Source organism: Cuculus canorus, chromosome 3, assembly GCF_017976375.1.
Source record: "Cuculus canorus isolate bCucCan1 chromosome 3, bCucCan1.pri, whole genome shotgun sequence".
Classification (NCBI taxonomy): Eukaryota; Metazoa; Chordata; class Aves; order Cuculiformes; family Cuculidae; genus Cuculus; species Cuculus canorus.
This window is the reverse complement of record NC_071403.1, coordinates 52,332,053-52,345,704: the sequence shown is the minus strand read 5'-3', so window position 1 is coordinate 52,345,704 and position 13,652 is coordinate 52,332,053. Positions and strand designations below refer to the sequence as shown.

Below are 13,652 nucleotides of genomic sequence, written 5' to 3'. Positions count from 1 at the left end.
ATTTCAGTCATCAGATCTCACTTCTAAGATCTTGTAATTTTTTCTGTTCCTTCATCGTTTTTTGGATGTTAAGCTTGCTTTCACACAGGACTGCTGGTCTTCCCTGGAGAGCTGGAATGCGATGTATTTGGGACATAGCCCCTAATTTGAGCCTCAAGCGTTGACAACAATCCCTTCTGTCAGTCTGGCAGACTGATGCCTGCAGCTCAGCTTCTCTGGATGCTGCAGCAGCGGCAGACTGAGTAGCTTGTGAATAGGCCTTTCTTTGCAGCCACGTGCTTGCTGGCAGCGGGGCCACCTGCATTCTGCGGGTTTTAACTGGGGTACTGCAATCGAGCTAATTTTGCTTTAGGGAGAGTCACAAGCCTTCAGCCTTGTAGAGACCACCTTTTCAGAAAGCACAGTGGACTGCACGCCAGCGTCAGTGAAAAATGAGCACTTGTTCAGCTGTGTTCGATCCTTTGTGTAGCGCTGTTGCTATCCCATGAATGGCCTGTGACCACAGACCTGAGGAAGTGTGAGAAGATGTGCAGAGGAGCACTAGAGTGTGCTTGCTGCGAGCCTTACCTCAGCTCCACCTGGCTCTCAGTTAAGCTGGAGTTCACATGGTATGTTTGTATTTGGAGTATATCACTCAGTTTGAGTCATAAGGTTACCTTCCCAAGTTATGCCTGTTTCTGAGCAAGTGTAGTACATGAAATTTAACTGTTTCCAGATTTGAGAGATGACAGACTGATAAAGTAAATAGGCAGATTGCATGTTGTTCTAATAAAATGATGGTTTCCTGTCTTGCCTTTCAATCATTACTGTTTCCAGCTCCTATACTCTTAACTGGCAAAGCTTATCAAGAAATAAACAGACTGCCTGGAGAAGATAGTGCAAAGTAGGAATTTGTGGTAATCTTTAGAGAGGGGATTCAAATGGTGTCTTGTCTCTTTGGAAGACATACAGATTTTCTTATTGCTTGCAACAGCAAGCAAATGAGGTCTAAGTTTTGGGAATGCTTTCTTCTGCTTGTTGTTTGTTTTCCTCCCCAACACTGCAGCCAACAGTCATCCCTACCAGTTGTGCAAGCTTTCTGAAAGCAGCTTGTTGTACTCCTGGGATCAGCAAGCACACTCTTAGCCACTGGAAGAGTATCCAGTTGCTCAGGCAGATGTGTGGAGCTTACATGGCAGTTTCTTCCTCAGCTTGTTGGAATGTGATGAATGGTGAGAAGGTGGCGGACGGAAGATGTGTGCTCACTGTTTGAGTGGGTAGTGCTGCCGCTTTGGTAGAAAGGCAGGGTAGCACGGTCACACTCTCAAAGATGCTGTTGTCTTGTCATTGTAAACCGCTTGCTAAGTGGTATGGAAAATTGTTTGTGCAAAGCTCTGGGAGGTCTGATGTTCCAAGAAGTGTATTTGCACTAAGCAACCCAATCTTCTAACGTTTGAAACCTCTCCCGTTTGAGATTTCTGGCAGATCGAGAGATAGGAAATACAGAAAAAAATCCATAGTTATGTGTATAGGTACATATTTAGGGTAGTTATTTTTCTTCTGCTGTTCCAGCTAGTGACATGCAGGCTGGTTTGCACCTGTACTGTACACAGTATTTTTAAGAAGCAACAAGCTGTTCTGAATTTTGAGAACATGAGCTCTACAAAATTTTCCTGAGATTTTGAGTTAACTATTGTGCATGTGGAATTTCACTTCCAAGAAGGGTGGAGAGTATGTTTCACAGAGCCTGAGGTTTAACAGGCTTTCGCTTTGGTTTAGACTGGAATGTTCTTTCCAATTCTCTGGAACTGATAATTAAAATGGATCTGCCCCTTCAGCATTGTCCAGATCCCCCAGAGCAGGACCACATACTTATTCCTAAATGGCTACAGTTTCAGTAAGATGTGGTTCCCAATTAACTTCTCCTCGTTGTTCATATGCTGAAACTCTGCATTTCAACTTATGTATATTTTTAGCATAATTATTTTTTAAATTATTCCTTGATTGCTTCATTTTTTTGTTAATATTCAAGGCATAATTTTATTTGTGTTGCATCTGTTAACAGCAACAATGAAATAACACACTGCAGTATATTCTTCTTTTCTCAGAATATGCATCAATTATAGATTATTACCTTTTAAAATATGTATGCAGTAGTATCTGTGGTCCTTCATAAATCAGACCAATAGAGAAACAGAATTACTCATTCCCATCGTTTGGACTGACTTTAAACGTGTGCATAATGTATCAAAAATCCAGATAATTCGCCCTGCCCACCCCCTCGCCTGGCCCTCTGGCATACATATCTGAAGTTTAGAAGAATTTCTCATGCCACTTCATCTAGCCTGGATTTTGTATTGTTTTCCTTATTTTTCTGTTATTTTTTAAAAAGTGTTAATTTTGACTGTAATTAACAGATGATTACAGTTAAGTTCCTCACTATAGCTATTCTATTAACAGGGTAGCAATCCTGCCCAGCAAAGCAGGCATTTGAGACTAGGCAAACCATGTTTCTGCCTCCAGTGTATCTTAAAAGACTGACTGGCAGTGTCTTTGTGGGTGGCATAAATGTGCCTGTTGAAGTTATTTGGCTGGAATTTTTTGCAGTCCAGCTGATTGTGCTTATAAGCAAGAATGTTAATGTTTTAAATTGCTGTTAGTCATTGTCAAGAAAAGCAGGGCTACTCCCTAGTAAATAGGGTCAGTGAAGCATACGTAATGACTGGTTATTGGATGAGTGGCCAGCTCTTTGGGAGAATCAAATGGAATATGAATATATGTGGGTAGGAGGGAATTGAGGCAGATAGTGCTTGGGGATATGTTGTTCCAGTACTATGCATTGCTGTCTCTGCCTTCTCTCTGTGTGTCAGAACTAGCAAGGACCCACTTGTTTCTGAGAGGCCACTGTAGTACTGTAGTTTCGAACTGGTCTTGCAAGTTAGCATCCTCGGGGCTAGCAATAGAGACGATAATCCAAGAGCTTTGTGCTGGATGCGCTGCAGGGTGGGCGTCTTCCTCAGACTTATGGTGGTACCTTTAAATTAGAATTTTAAAATTGATTTTAAAATTGATTGACCTTTTTTTCTTTTTTCTTCAATATAGGATGGGTCACTGGGAAATATTGATGACCTGGCACAACAGTATGCAGACTACTATAATACTTGCTTCTCGGATGTGTGTGAGAGGATGGAAGAGCTGCGCAAACGGAGGATTTCCCAAGACCTTGATATGGTATGTAGAGAAGTTATGACTTTATTAACGAGAGACTGCCATTCACGCCTTAGATGAAGAGACAGTAATTCAGCTTGAAGAGTTCTACCCAGGGAAATAACTATATTTGATTGTGTTCACACACACAAACATTTCAGCCAATTAAATTAAACATTTGGAAATAAGCGGGATTTTCTTTTCCTAGATAAATTTGCTACTATTCATTAAGCATTGGAGTCTGCGTTTCTTAGTTCGTCTTTAATTAGAATACTTTTTGCTTGTGCACAGTCACTTGCAAACCTCAGCTCTTGGAGGCAAAATAATGTCTCTTGAAAGCTTAGTTTCCTTGCTTCAAGATGCTCCCAGTGTGAGCGCAAGAAAATTGTGTGCTGTCTTTCAGTTGCACTGTACAAAGTACTGCTTTTCAGAACTCGGAGGTGCAAATACTGGTTTCGGGCTCCCAAATGTAAGCAAGCTTCAATTTTTTGAACCCTTTCCCATTATTATGCATTACAGAGCCTGTAGTGGGCAACATTGAGTCACCGAGTCCTTCAGGTTGGAAGGGACCTCTGGAGGTCTCTAATCCAATCTCCCGCTCAAATCAGAGTCAATGTTGAATTCAAAGCTTGGGGCTTTAGCTGATTGGGTTTGAAGACCTGCAAGGGTATGGAGGCTTTGCAGCCTGTCTGAGCAACCTGTTACACTGCTTCACTCTCTTCATAGTGTGAACTTTTCTTTTTTCCTGATATTTTATGTGGTATTCCTCATGGAAGTTTATACATATTGTTTCTCCTTCTAGTGCTATGCACGACTGAAGACCCTAGCTCTATCATTTTAATAACTTCCCATAGGAACCAGTAGGTTGTCAACAGGTCTCCTCAAAGCTGTCTTTTCTCCAAGCTGGGTCTCCCAGTTGTTTTTGCAGGGCAAAGTCTCGAGTCCTTGACCACTTTGGTGGCCTTCCCCAGACTTATTCATCAATGCATGCCTTGCACACAGAGCTGCAGAGCCAAAGGTGATGGTCCAGGTGTGGCCTGACAGTTGCCAGGGAAAGGGGAAGAATTGCTTCCCTCTCTTTCCTGGCTACACTGTTGTTGGCACGGTGGGGAATGCTGCTGGCTGTCATTGCTGCCCATGCGTGCTGCTGGCTTGTGCTAAGTCTGCTGTCCCCCAGGCCTCTTCTGCAGACCAGGCTGGCCCAGCCAGTCCGTCGCCAGGCTGTGCCGGTGCATGGGCTTGCTCCTTCTCATAAGCAAGCTGAATTTCATGAGGTTCCTACTAGGTCAGTCTGAATGACAGACTTGCCTTCAAGCTTACTGACTGCAGCCCAAGGTGGACATCATCTACTACCTTGACAAGGGTGCCCTCTGTTTCCTTCTCAAGTATCTAACAGGGTAGGCCCCTATACTGTTCTGCTTATATGAATAAGTGGCTTCCAAGTACAGCATATTAAACTGCTTTTGAAACCAAACTAGCCAATTTTTCAGCCATTCAATTGTGTAGATTCCCTGGGGAGTCCCGCTTCAAGCAAAGCTAATCTTAAATGCAGATCACCTCCGTATCTCATTTTTGTTAGGTTTAAGAAGGAATCCTTTAGGAGGCCTATCACAAAAACATCACGTTTTCACATGTTGGACAAATTCCTTACTGTCCTGCAACATTAGTAGATGTTTGTTACTGCTTAGGGTATGTATTATTATTGATTGCTATGCATTTTTCTATTGTAAACTTTTGATAATTTTCATAAAATTCATGAAGATTATCTATGACAGATAAAAAAGCTTTCAGGTCAGCTTTGTTAGGTCTTCAGTGCTAAGTTTGTGTTTCCCAACACTATCATATGGTTTTACATAGAGGCTTACTTATTTTGTTCAAGTCTTGTCTTGCAGAAAATGGATTACTGAAGGAATTATTTTTTTTGTCACTTACAATTTTGCTGTGGTAGTAATTGTTATATAATACATACAGAAACCCATAAACAAAGTATCGTTAATACCTCTCCTGAGGCATAGCGCCTGGGGCAGGGGCAGCGTGAGATCTGATCACATTTCTGCAGTTTCTCTATAAGAACAAATCCTTCACACCACTTCAGCTCCCGATTTTGTCTTTATTGTGTTTTCTACCCTTGCTTCCCAAAATCCTAGCACTGACTAGCAGCAGGGAGTGGCTTGCGTCCTTTCTCTAGCAGCTGTACCTGATGACATGAATTACTCAAGGCTACTTTCTTTCATCTTGGGATTCCAATTTGGCGACTGAGAGGCTTCCAGAGCTTGTACAAACTACAGACCTCAGTTACACAATGAATGGCTGCAGGATCAAGGCAGAGTGAATCATCTTCACTGCCTTGCTGAAGTTTGCTAATCCTTCTTTATACTTAAATTAATAAAAAAAGTTCACATTTACTTTGCAAATCTATTGCTGCCAAGAAGTTCCAAGTGTTAAACAAAAGGTTATTGCAGGAAATAACTTTGTAGACAGATCCTTGAGGCTTCTGTGCAAAGAAACTCATGGCACAGAATCATGGTTCTTGTGGAAACCCCCACATTCAGCACACCTGGTATTCTGGGTAGCTGTTGGCAGCAATGAAATGCTCTTTCCTGGTGCTCTTGGAAGGCATCTCCTCTGCTGGATAATGAAGCATGCCTTATGGCAGGAGAGGACTCCCTTCCATTTAGACAGATGGGCCTAATTTGGCTCCTTTCACTTCCAAAGCTGCAGAAGCGAGGCTGGGGAAAGCCATGTGAGCTTAATTATCTCACATCAAAGGTGCAGAGCTTCATGCTGGTTTAAATAGATGTGAGCTAACCCAAGACATATCAGTGAGTAATTCAGTAGTTTATTCTGCTCAAGAGAAGCTGTGGTTGGAGAAAATAGTTTTGTGAAGACATCCTGGAGGTTACTCTTCAGTGGCTTTCATTTTGAGTTTGCTCACTGTAGTAGTCCAGTGGTGGCTTCTTGAACTGTCAGGTCAGAGAGAAGATATTGCAATTGAAAATGAAGTTAGTGCTCAATTTTTGCCACGTCCATCACCACTATAATACAGTTTCTAAACATCAGATAGCTATTCTGCTGATAACGTGAGAGACCACAGATATTAGCTCACATCTACAACAGCAGTATCTGAATGGCACTGACTGCAGCTGAAACTTGCTGTCATCAATAGGTAAGACTTGACTTAGGTATGGAGGGAGAGGCAAGTGGCTGTGTTGACTAGAGTGTGTTTTCAGTGTGACAGAGAGTAATATGCCTGTTCATAATCTGCTGTAGAAATAGGATTTGGCTTAAACAGCAGAGCTTCCAAAGTGACCACAAACATACCAACGTGAAAGGCGGAACAGGAAAGCAACTCATGTGTTGTGAAGATTTTCCTCTTTACAGATTAAGGAGAGGTAGTATATTTGCAGAGGTTTTGGAATAGTGAATGGGGAGTAATGCTTAGGGAAAATGTCAGCATCACAGCATGTTCCAGATGTGCTACGATCATAAAGTATATGCACCAGAGAGTAAATATATGTAGCCTGAAAATTATTGTGCACCAATAAAATATAAGGAAAGCTGGGGAGGAGCTCTTTATTAGGTCATACAGGGATAGGATGAGGGGTAATGATTTTAAGCTGGAAGAGGGGAGATTTAGACTAGACACTAGGAAGACTTTTTTTTTTACTGTGAAGCTGCTGAGGCGCTGGCACAGGTTGCCCAGAGAAGTTGTGGAAGACCCATCCCTGGAGGTGTTCCAGGCCAGGCTGGATGAGGCTTTGAGCAACTCAATCTAGCAGAAGGTGTTAGAACTAGATGATCTTTAAGGTCCCTTCCAACCCAAAGCATTCTATGATTCATTCTGTGATTATTGGGTTGTTAGTCTAGCCTGGCTTTTCTCTGCCGTACTTGTACTTCTTTTCTTCCTTTGTCCCCTAACCCCCTACCTCAGTGGTCTTCTCTTTAGCAAAATTATAGAACAGAGCAGGGCTGATATACATGAAGTGTTAGTGCAAGTTTCCAGGAGTTTAATGGAGTGAAGGTGACTGAATCATGAGAACAGGGTACCATAGGATAAACACAACCTCTGCAATGAAGACAAGCCTAAATGGGTAGTAAGGTGGATGGAGGGGAGAGCTTCTATTGAAGACTATCTCAGATCTACAGTCCTGTGTGTAAAAAAGTTCACAAAGCAAAAGGTACTGGGATACATCTTCACGTTTTATAATCATGAAAGATCAGGCAATCAGCAGCTGTGGTATAGCTGGGAGACTGCAGCTTGGGTTTTGGATAGCAATCCTGATGTCTTCTTCTGAAATGTAGTAGGAGCGATAAGTAATATGTAGTGAAAATGTGAAAGGCCAAAGTTAGGTTTGGAGCTGCTTTTACTGGATGCTCTGAAGAAAGAGAGAGTGGGTCATCCCAGAGGTTTAAATGTCCTCCAAAAGTTGCGCAGAGGCTGCATCAGGAGGAGCAGTGCATTAACAAAGAAGTGCCTGAGCTGGCAGAGCTTTGCCTGGAGCATGTATTTATTTAGCGCCAGCTCACCCAGAATGCCCTTTGTAGTGTGTCCTCTGGAAGGACAGAAATATGAACTGTTTATTGCTGCTTCTGTACACTTTGAAATAATTTCAAGTTGTTTAGGGGCAAATGTTGATATCTTTATTTTATATTGTACTTTCTAATCAGCTCTCCAACTTTTCCTATCAGACCATGGCCATTTCAGTCTGAATATCCTCCTCTGGAGTGGAATTTTTTTAAAAATCACATGGTAAAATTGTTTGGGAAAGCAGCGTATCTTGTAACAAAACAGTAGCTGCAAATGGAGCTGGACACGGAGTATTTTTCCAAATGGAAGTGCTGTCAAGGATTGTTAGCTGTCTCTAAACTCAATAACTGTTTTTTGCATTTGGAATTTTGCCTCTGTTTTTGTAATAGAGAATGTGCTTGAGTTTGAACATTAATGTTTGTGAACAGCATGGGAGTTGCCCACATTTCCTAGCATTTGGCCTATTCCTGTGTACTGTGTGTGTTTTTGGCTGAGGAAAAACTGCAGTAGGAGTAGATGTAGTGAATTTGCAGGCCCATAATGGATGCATCGCTGGTAATACTGAGCTGGACGTCTGCTAAAATGCAGTTACGGCCAGAAAAGTGGCTCTGTGGTGATGGTGTCTTGTTACGGCTCAGATCTGCTTCCTTGATGTCTTCAGGATCATATCTGCCTGGTTTTTCACTGACAAAACCAGGTTTGCCTTACCTGTCAGCGGGGCAGGACAGCATTGATGTAGCTGTGAAAGAGCAGGCTGCATTCTGTTGAGTCATCCATCACTGACAGCAGCCAGCTAACTGCTGCTGCCACCAAAGTTGGAATAGTAGCTGATGATCTTGAAGTCAGAGGACAGCTTAAGGTTTTCTGATGGACTCTGACAGTGGTTGTGGCACTAAGAAGTTGCACGAATCTTTTAACTTGTAAATTACGTGATTTTAAAATGCATGCCACTGGAAAGCTGACACACAAATATTCTTTTCATTTTTCCTCTTCATCCATGTAATTAATTTCAATGTCTAAAAGGGCATGTGTTCAGAATCAATCTATATATGTGGTGGTTAAGTACACTGCATGTTTTTGACAAATTGACTGGCCTGATGTGTATTTTTACAGTACTTGAACACATGCAATGTCAGAAAATAGAAATTAACATAAAACCAACATGAACTTTCTTGCCTTGTTGCCCAACATGCATGTAGTCCTCATAAGTCTTGGCTCTGCATGATTTTGAAAGGTGCTCAACAATCAGTTGTTTGATTACAAATGGAGTTGGCCATCTAGATAACGTCATCACATATAAATGGCACGTGTCCAGCAAGGTAGAGTAGAGGAAAGGTAGCAAAAGGAGAGTAATTAGCAATTTGAGTGATAGAATGATTAGACTATAGAGACTATTTGGCTGAGACAGTACAGCTGGTTGGTGGTGTCATAAGACTAGTGGAGAACGTAGCCAGCCTTCACTGAAGAAGACTAAAATTCCCAGAATTGTTGCAGTGGTTGATGTGTATATAAGAAATCTCCATGGGAGTTAACCACTGAAGCCAGAGTTGCAATGCTGAACATCTTTGTGGAGTTTGTGTGTGCCTGCTCTATAGCTGGCTCTAGCCATGTCTGCTATTTGTTCCATCTTGCATACATTAAAAGCTCAAGACCCTAAAATAGACTGCTTATTCCTAGCCATGAAACAATCGACTCTGCTTTGCAAGTGCAATACTGACTGCTTTTACTTTTGTCCTGAAGGGACACCTCTGTATCTTGCTGGAACTGGATCCCACTGTTTTGTTTTGTCTTGCTGACTCCAAGAGGCCCTTCATAGTATAAACAACATCTGAGTTGGATTAAAAAGTTATCTACAGCACAAAAAAAAGAGCTGGAGAACACACAGATAAGACTTTCTACATTTTGAAGAGTTTCCAGACCTTATCAGGCAGACACACAAAAGAAAATTAGCAGTAAAAGACATGGACTTGCATGTGTTGATTTTTTTCCTCCAGTATAGCTTGAAATAGAGAGGAGTTTGTCTGAATATGAGTAGCCTAGATTTACACGGAAAATGTATAATAGAATTTTACTGTGGCTGCAGTCTCAGCCTCTCAAGATTTCAGGGTATATCTTCAGAAGTTAAATTCACAGTATTTTTTTCATCATTAATGGAGCTTTTCAAAGGTAGACACAATGGAAATTCTGGAACAGATGGACTATTTTTAGAGTCTCCATCTATCACACTACGAGACAGCAAAGGCATTTAAATACAGAGCTAGCATTAAGCATGAAAATAAAGCAAGGCTTGTTCCATACACAGCGAAGTGAATACCATTCTTAAACAGTTCTTAGTCCACTTAGTACTAGCAAACTGAGTAAAAAATCTCTCAACTTTCTCCAAGCTAATGATTTTCTGCATTTTTACTATTGTTTTTGTTGGAAGCTTATTTATGAATAATCTCTTAATCAAAATCTGTCTCTTTATAGGCTAGAGACTCTGCAGACTGCACAGCTGTGGTGGTTTGGGTGACCTTATCCTCCTTTCATATGTTTGGAGGGTCCTTGCTTTTTGGTCCTTTGCTTCAGTTTAACACTTTTGGTCTTCTGGAAATGTTTCTATTTTTGGCAATGCTAGTGTTATGGGAAGAACTGATTTTTAAAGGTAATGGTTATTTTTTCTGAACTGGTGATATTGTTATGAATAAGATAGTAGTTGTTATAAATAGAAAAGAGAACTCGCTTCTGGTAGTCTGACTGGTGACCGTGGGGGGAGAAATTCTCAATGTTACAAATGTTTTTCTAGCTATTCTTAATCTTTTAGCATCATCTGTAGTGATTTTCTTATCCCTTTACATTCAGCAGAACTTTTACTTTGAACCTGAGATCAGTTGAATATATTCTTACTCTGCTGTTCTTTTATCCTAGAAGCAGTGCGTCTCTGCTGGAACTGACAGACTAGATTTGTATTAACTTTGTGATTTAATCTTACTGGAGCCTGAGGACTTTGGAGGGAGATGGGAATTGGTTGACTAACTTCAGCTCCACTTGTGTAAATTTTTTTTTACCTTTCTGCCCCCTGAATTTAAAAATTACTGCAAAAAAAAAAAGTACAATGTCATGCTATCTGGGCCGTTAGGTAAATTTCATTGAAAATTATATGATTGTTAACAAAGAAAGCAGATTAAGTTGACATTTAAGAAGGTAAATCTCTGGGGGAAACAAACAAACAGAAATACAAACCCAACAAATAAACAAAAAGTCCAAAACAACCAAACTCTATGGTGAACATTTTCTGTGGTGTGCAGCCCATCTTATCATTCACATCTTACTGTAAAAATTCAAAAATACCCAGCTGAGTGGCGTTACTCTGGGAAGGATAGCAATATATATTGACTGAGTCAAAAAATGTTAGACTCCTGTAATGTGGTAGCAGCTAATCCAAGAGAAAATGAACTTAGAAGGCATAATATCTTGTGTTTAGATTACTCCTCTTTGTTCTTCAGCCTAAAGAACAAAGCCTCTTCTCCATACAGCCTCTATGGACCTTCTTTCTGTCCTCCAGACACTGCTCTCCAATTGATCTGCGTGTGCCAAGGTGGCTGACATCAACTTCAGATGTCAAGTAGTAGCTTGCACTTCGAAGTCCTTGGGTAGAGGAACACCACCCCAGGTCCTCAAGGAATAGTAGGGATATTGCTCAAGACAAAAGTCCTGAAGTTAGTGAGGTGTTCAAAAAGCACGCTTTTAAGAACCATAGCGGCCTTGGAGGTCATCAGGGAAAACAAACAGGTCTTAATCAAGAATAAATCAAGAGCATCTTGTGATGAGAATGAGAAACACATCACAAATATTTGTGCCCATCTGGATGTACTTTGGAACATCTGTTTCTTCACAGCAGAAGGATGATTCTCCAACAAAGATGCCCAGAGTAAGAGAAGCCTCCATCTGTAAATTTGCCGTCCTGGCCCTGCTCTTCATGATGTAGTTTCTGATGCTGCACAGCTACTCTCCTTTGATCTCTCCATACTTTATCTTTTCTCAGTGTTGTGTAGGTTTCTTCTTTCAGCACTGTCGCCTGAAGCACACAGAGAAGTGCTCAGTTTCAAATGAGATGGTCTGTGAATTTGGTGTTTGAAGGAGAACTTGAGCAGTTTGAAGAGAAGCTATTTATTTGGTGATTGATCAGTCTGTTTTTATAAAAAATAATAAAAAGAAATGGCTATCAGCTGGAACCCCTTCTTCCCGACTCCCATATGTGATATCCCTCTTGATTTATATTTGTGAGTTTTCCCCAACAGTTTAGATTGCAGCTGTGTCTTACATACGGGAACAAAGTAATTTGGGATTACTACATACAGATTTTCCCTAACCCTTAAGGCTTTTTTGGCTGTTGAAGTGAATTGAGTCAGAGAAGGCAATAATCCTGTAAAAATATATGTATGAATATGAATGGGTAGTATTTTCCAGAGGATTTGATTTCGGTACCGTATCAGATGGATGAACTTCTTGTGTTATTGGGCATGATGAACAAAATTAGTCATGGTTTAGAAACTAATTAAAGAAGAAAGTTTTGAAATGATTAGCAAAATTTGGAATTCATAAATCTATTATGAAACACATACTGGTAATTTCTGGTTTTATCTATGTCTTGCCTGTTGCTGTTGAAGTTCCTGATAAGACCACAGTTATCATCATTAGGTTTAGGCTCCATATGAAAGTAGTAGCAGTATAGTTGTGTATCCAGGCTCATTTAAGGATGTAAAGAAGGCAATGTTTGAAGGAATAATGCCTTATTAAATCAGTGGATATAGCTGTGGAAAAATAGACAAGCTTTTCGTCATGTAAGGCTTTATTCACAAGCCATCCAGATGATAAATTAAGAAGATAAAGAAGCTAGCAAAAGAAAAACTAGTATTTGGAAGTTTCCTTGTAAGGCTTATAAATGAAACAGTATTTTAAGAAAGTCCATCTCCCCTTCACCTCCAAGAGGCACATGCTTCAGGCTCCAGTCAGCTTTCTGTCTTGGTGCATCCACAGACCTATTGAAGTTTCTTCTGTTCTGAGGAAAAACTCAGCAAAGGTTAAGTCATAGTTCAAGTCCATTTTGACAGAGGAGATAGCTTTTAAAGTTTTGCAGCATGTGGGAAGTGCTGAAATTCATGCAAATGAGAAGAAGGAAGTCAGTCACCAGAGTTGCTTTATTATGTTCGGTGGTTAACTATTGAAAGCCACATAAATGGAGCCTTCAGTTGCTAGCCTACAAAGAAGCTCACAAAATAGTTTTATTTCTCCTTTGTGTAGGGATTTCCACCCTCAAAACCCTTTAGAAACATTAATTAGTCTTTGTTGCATCCTTTGAGGTTGGTAATTGGAGTACCATTATCCCTATTTAGGCCTGGGCTCCATGAGATTTAGCTGCTGTTGAAGATTAACATATGTAATTCCCTAATTCGTCCTGTGTAACTAAGTTTGCAACAGAATAGCACAGAATGTATGGTAAGTTCAGCACAGCTTAGTAACAGACAATGGCATTAGTCTGGGTCTCCTCCTGTGTAGCCATAAACAAATACAGGCTGCAAGAGCTAATCCAGAAGTCAGTGCATGGCCAGTGAGTGGCAACAACATGGGTGACCTGCGGCTCAAGCCTAAAGTCCAGTCCACTATCCCACACTGGAGTACGGAAGTCTGGTGAAGAGTCTAGCTCTGCTGGTCAATAGCTCACTTCCAGTCATCTGTTGTTCCACCATCCTGCCTCTTCTTTAAATGACTGGCTAATATACGGCAGGGATAGTCACAAATACAGAGGCAGAGAGCTGTGCTGCTTCACTGTGGAGCAAGCTTACATTTCTTCAACGCTGCATTAGTTTCACTGGAATAATGTTAGCTGGTGATGACAGAACAAAATGGTATTTCATTAACCCCTAAACTGCATACCTCATTTTGAACACCTGTGGGA

The 13,652-nt window shown here is 40.9% G+C and overlaps 1 protein-coding gene across 6 annotated transcripts in view; it reads left to right on the top strand.

Annotated features, from left to right (window-relative positions):
* The window catches only part of SASH1 (SAM and SH3 domain containing 1), a 536,181-nt gene that overhangs the window by 435,798 nt on the left and 86,731 nt on the right, over positions 1-13,652 (top strand). For all 6 annotated transcript variants that reach the window (XM_054062721.1, XM_054062720.1, XM_054062725.1 and 3 more), the window contains exon 2: positions 3,082-3,210. In XM_054062721.1, coding sequence (XP_053918696.1) covers positions 3,082-3,210 — 129 coding nt within the window. The remainder of the gene's footprint in view (positions 1-3,081; positions 3,211-13,652) is intronic.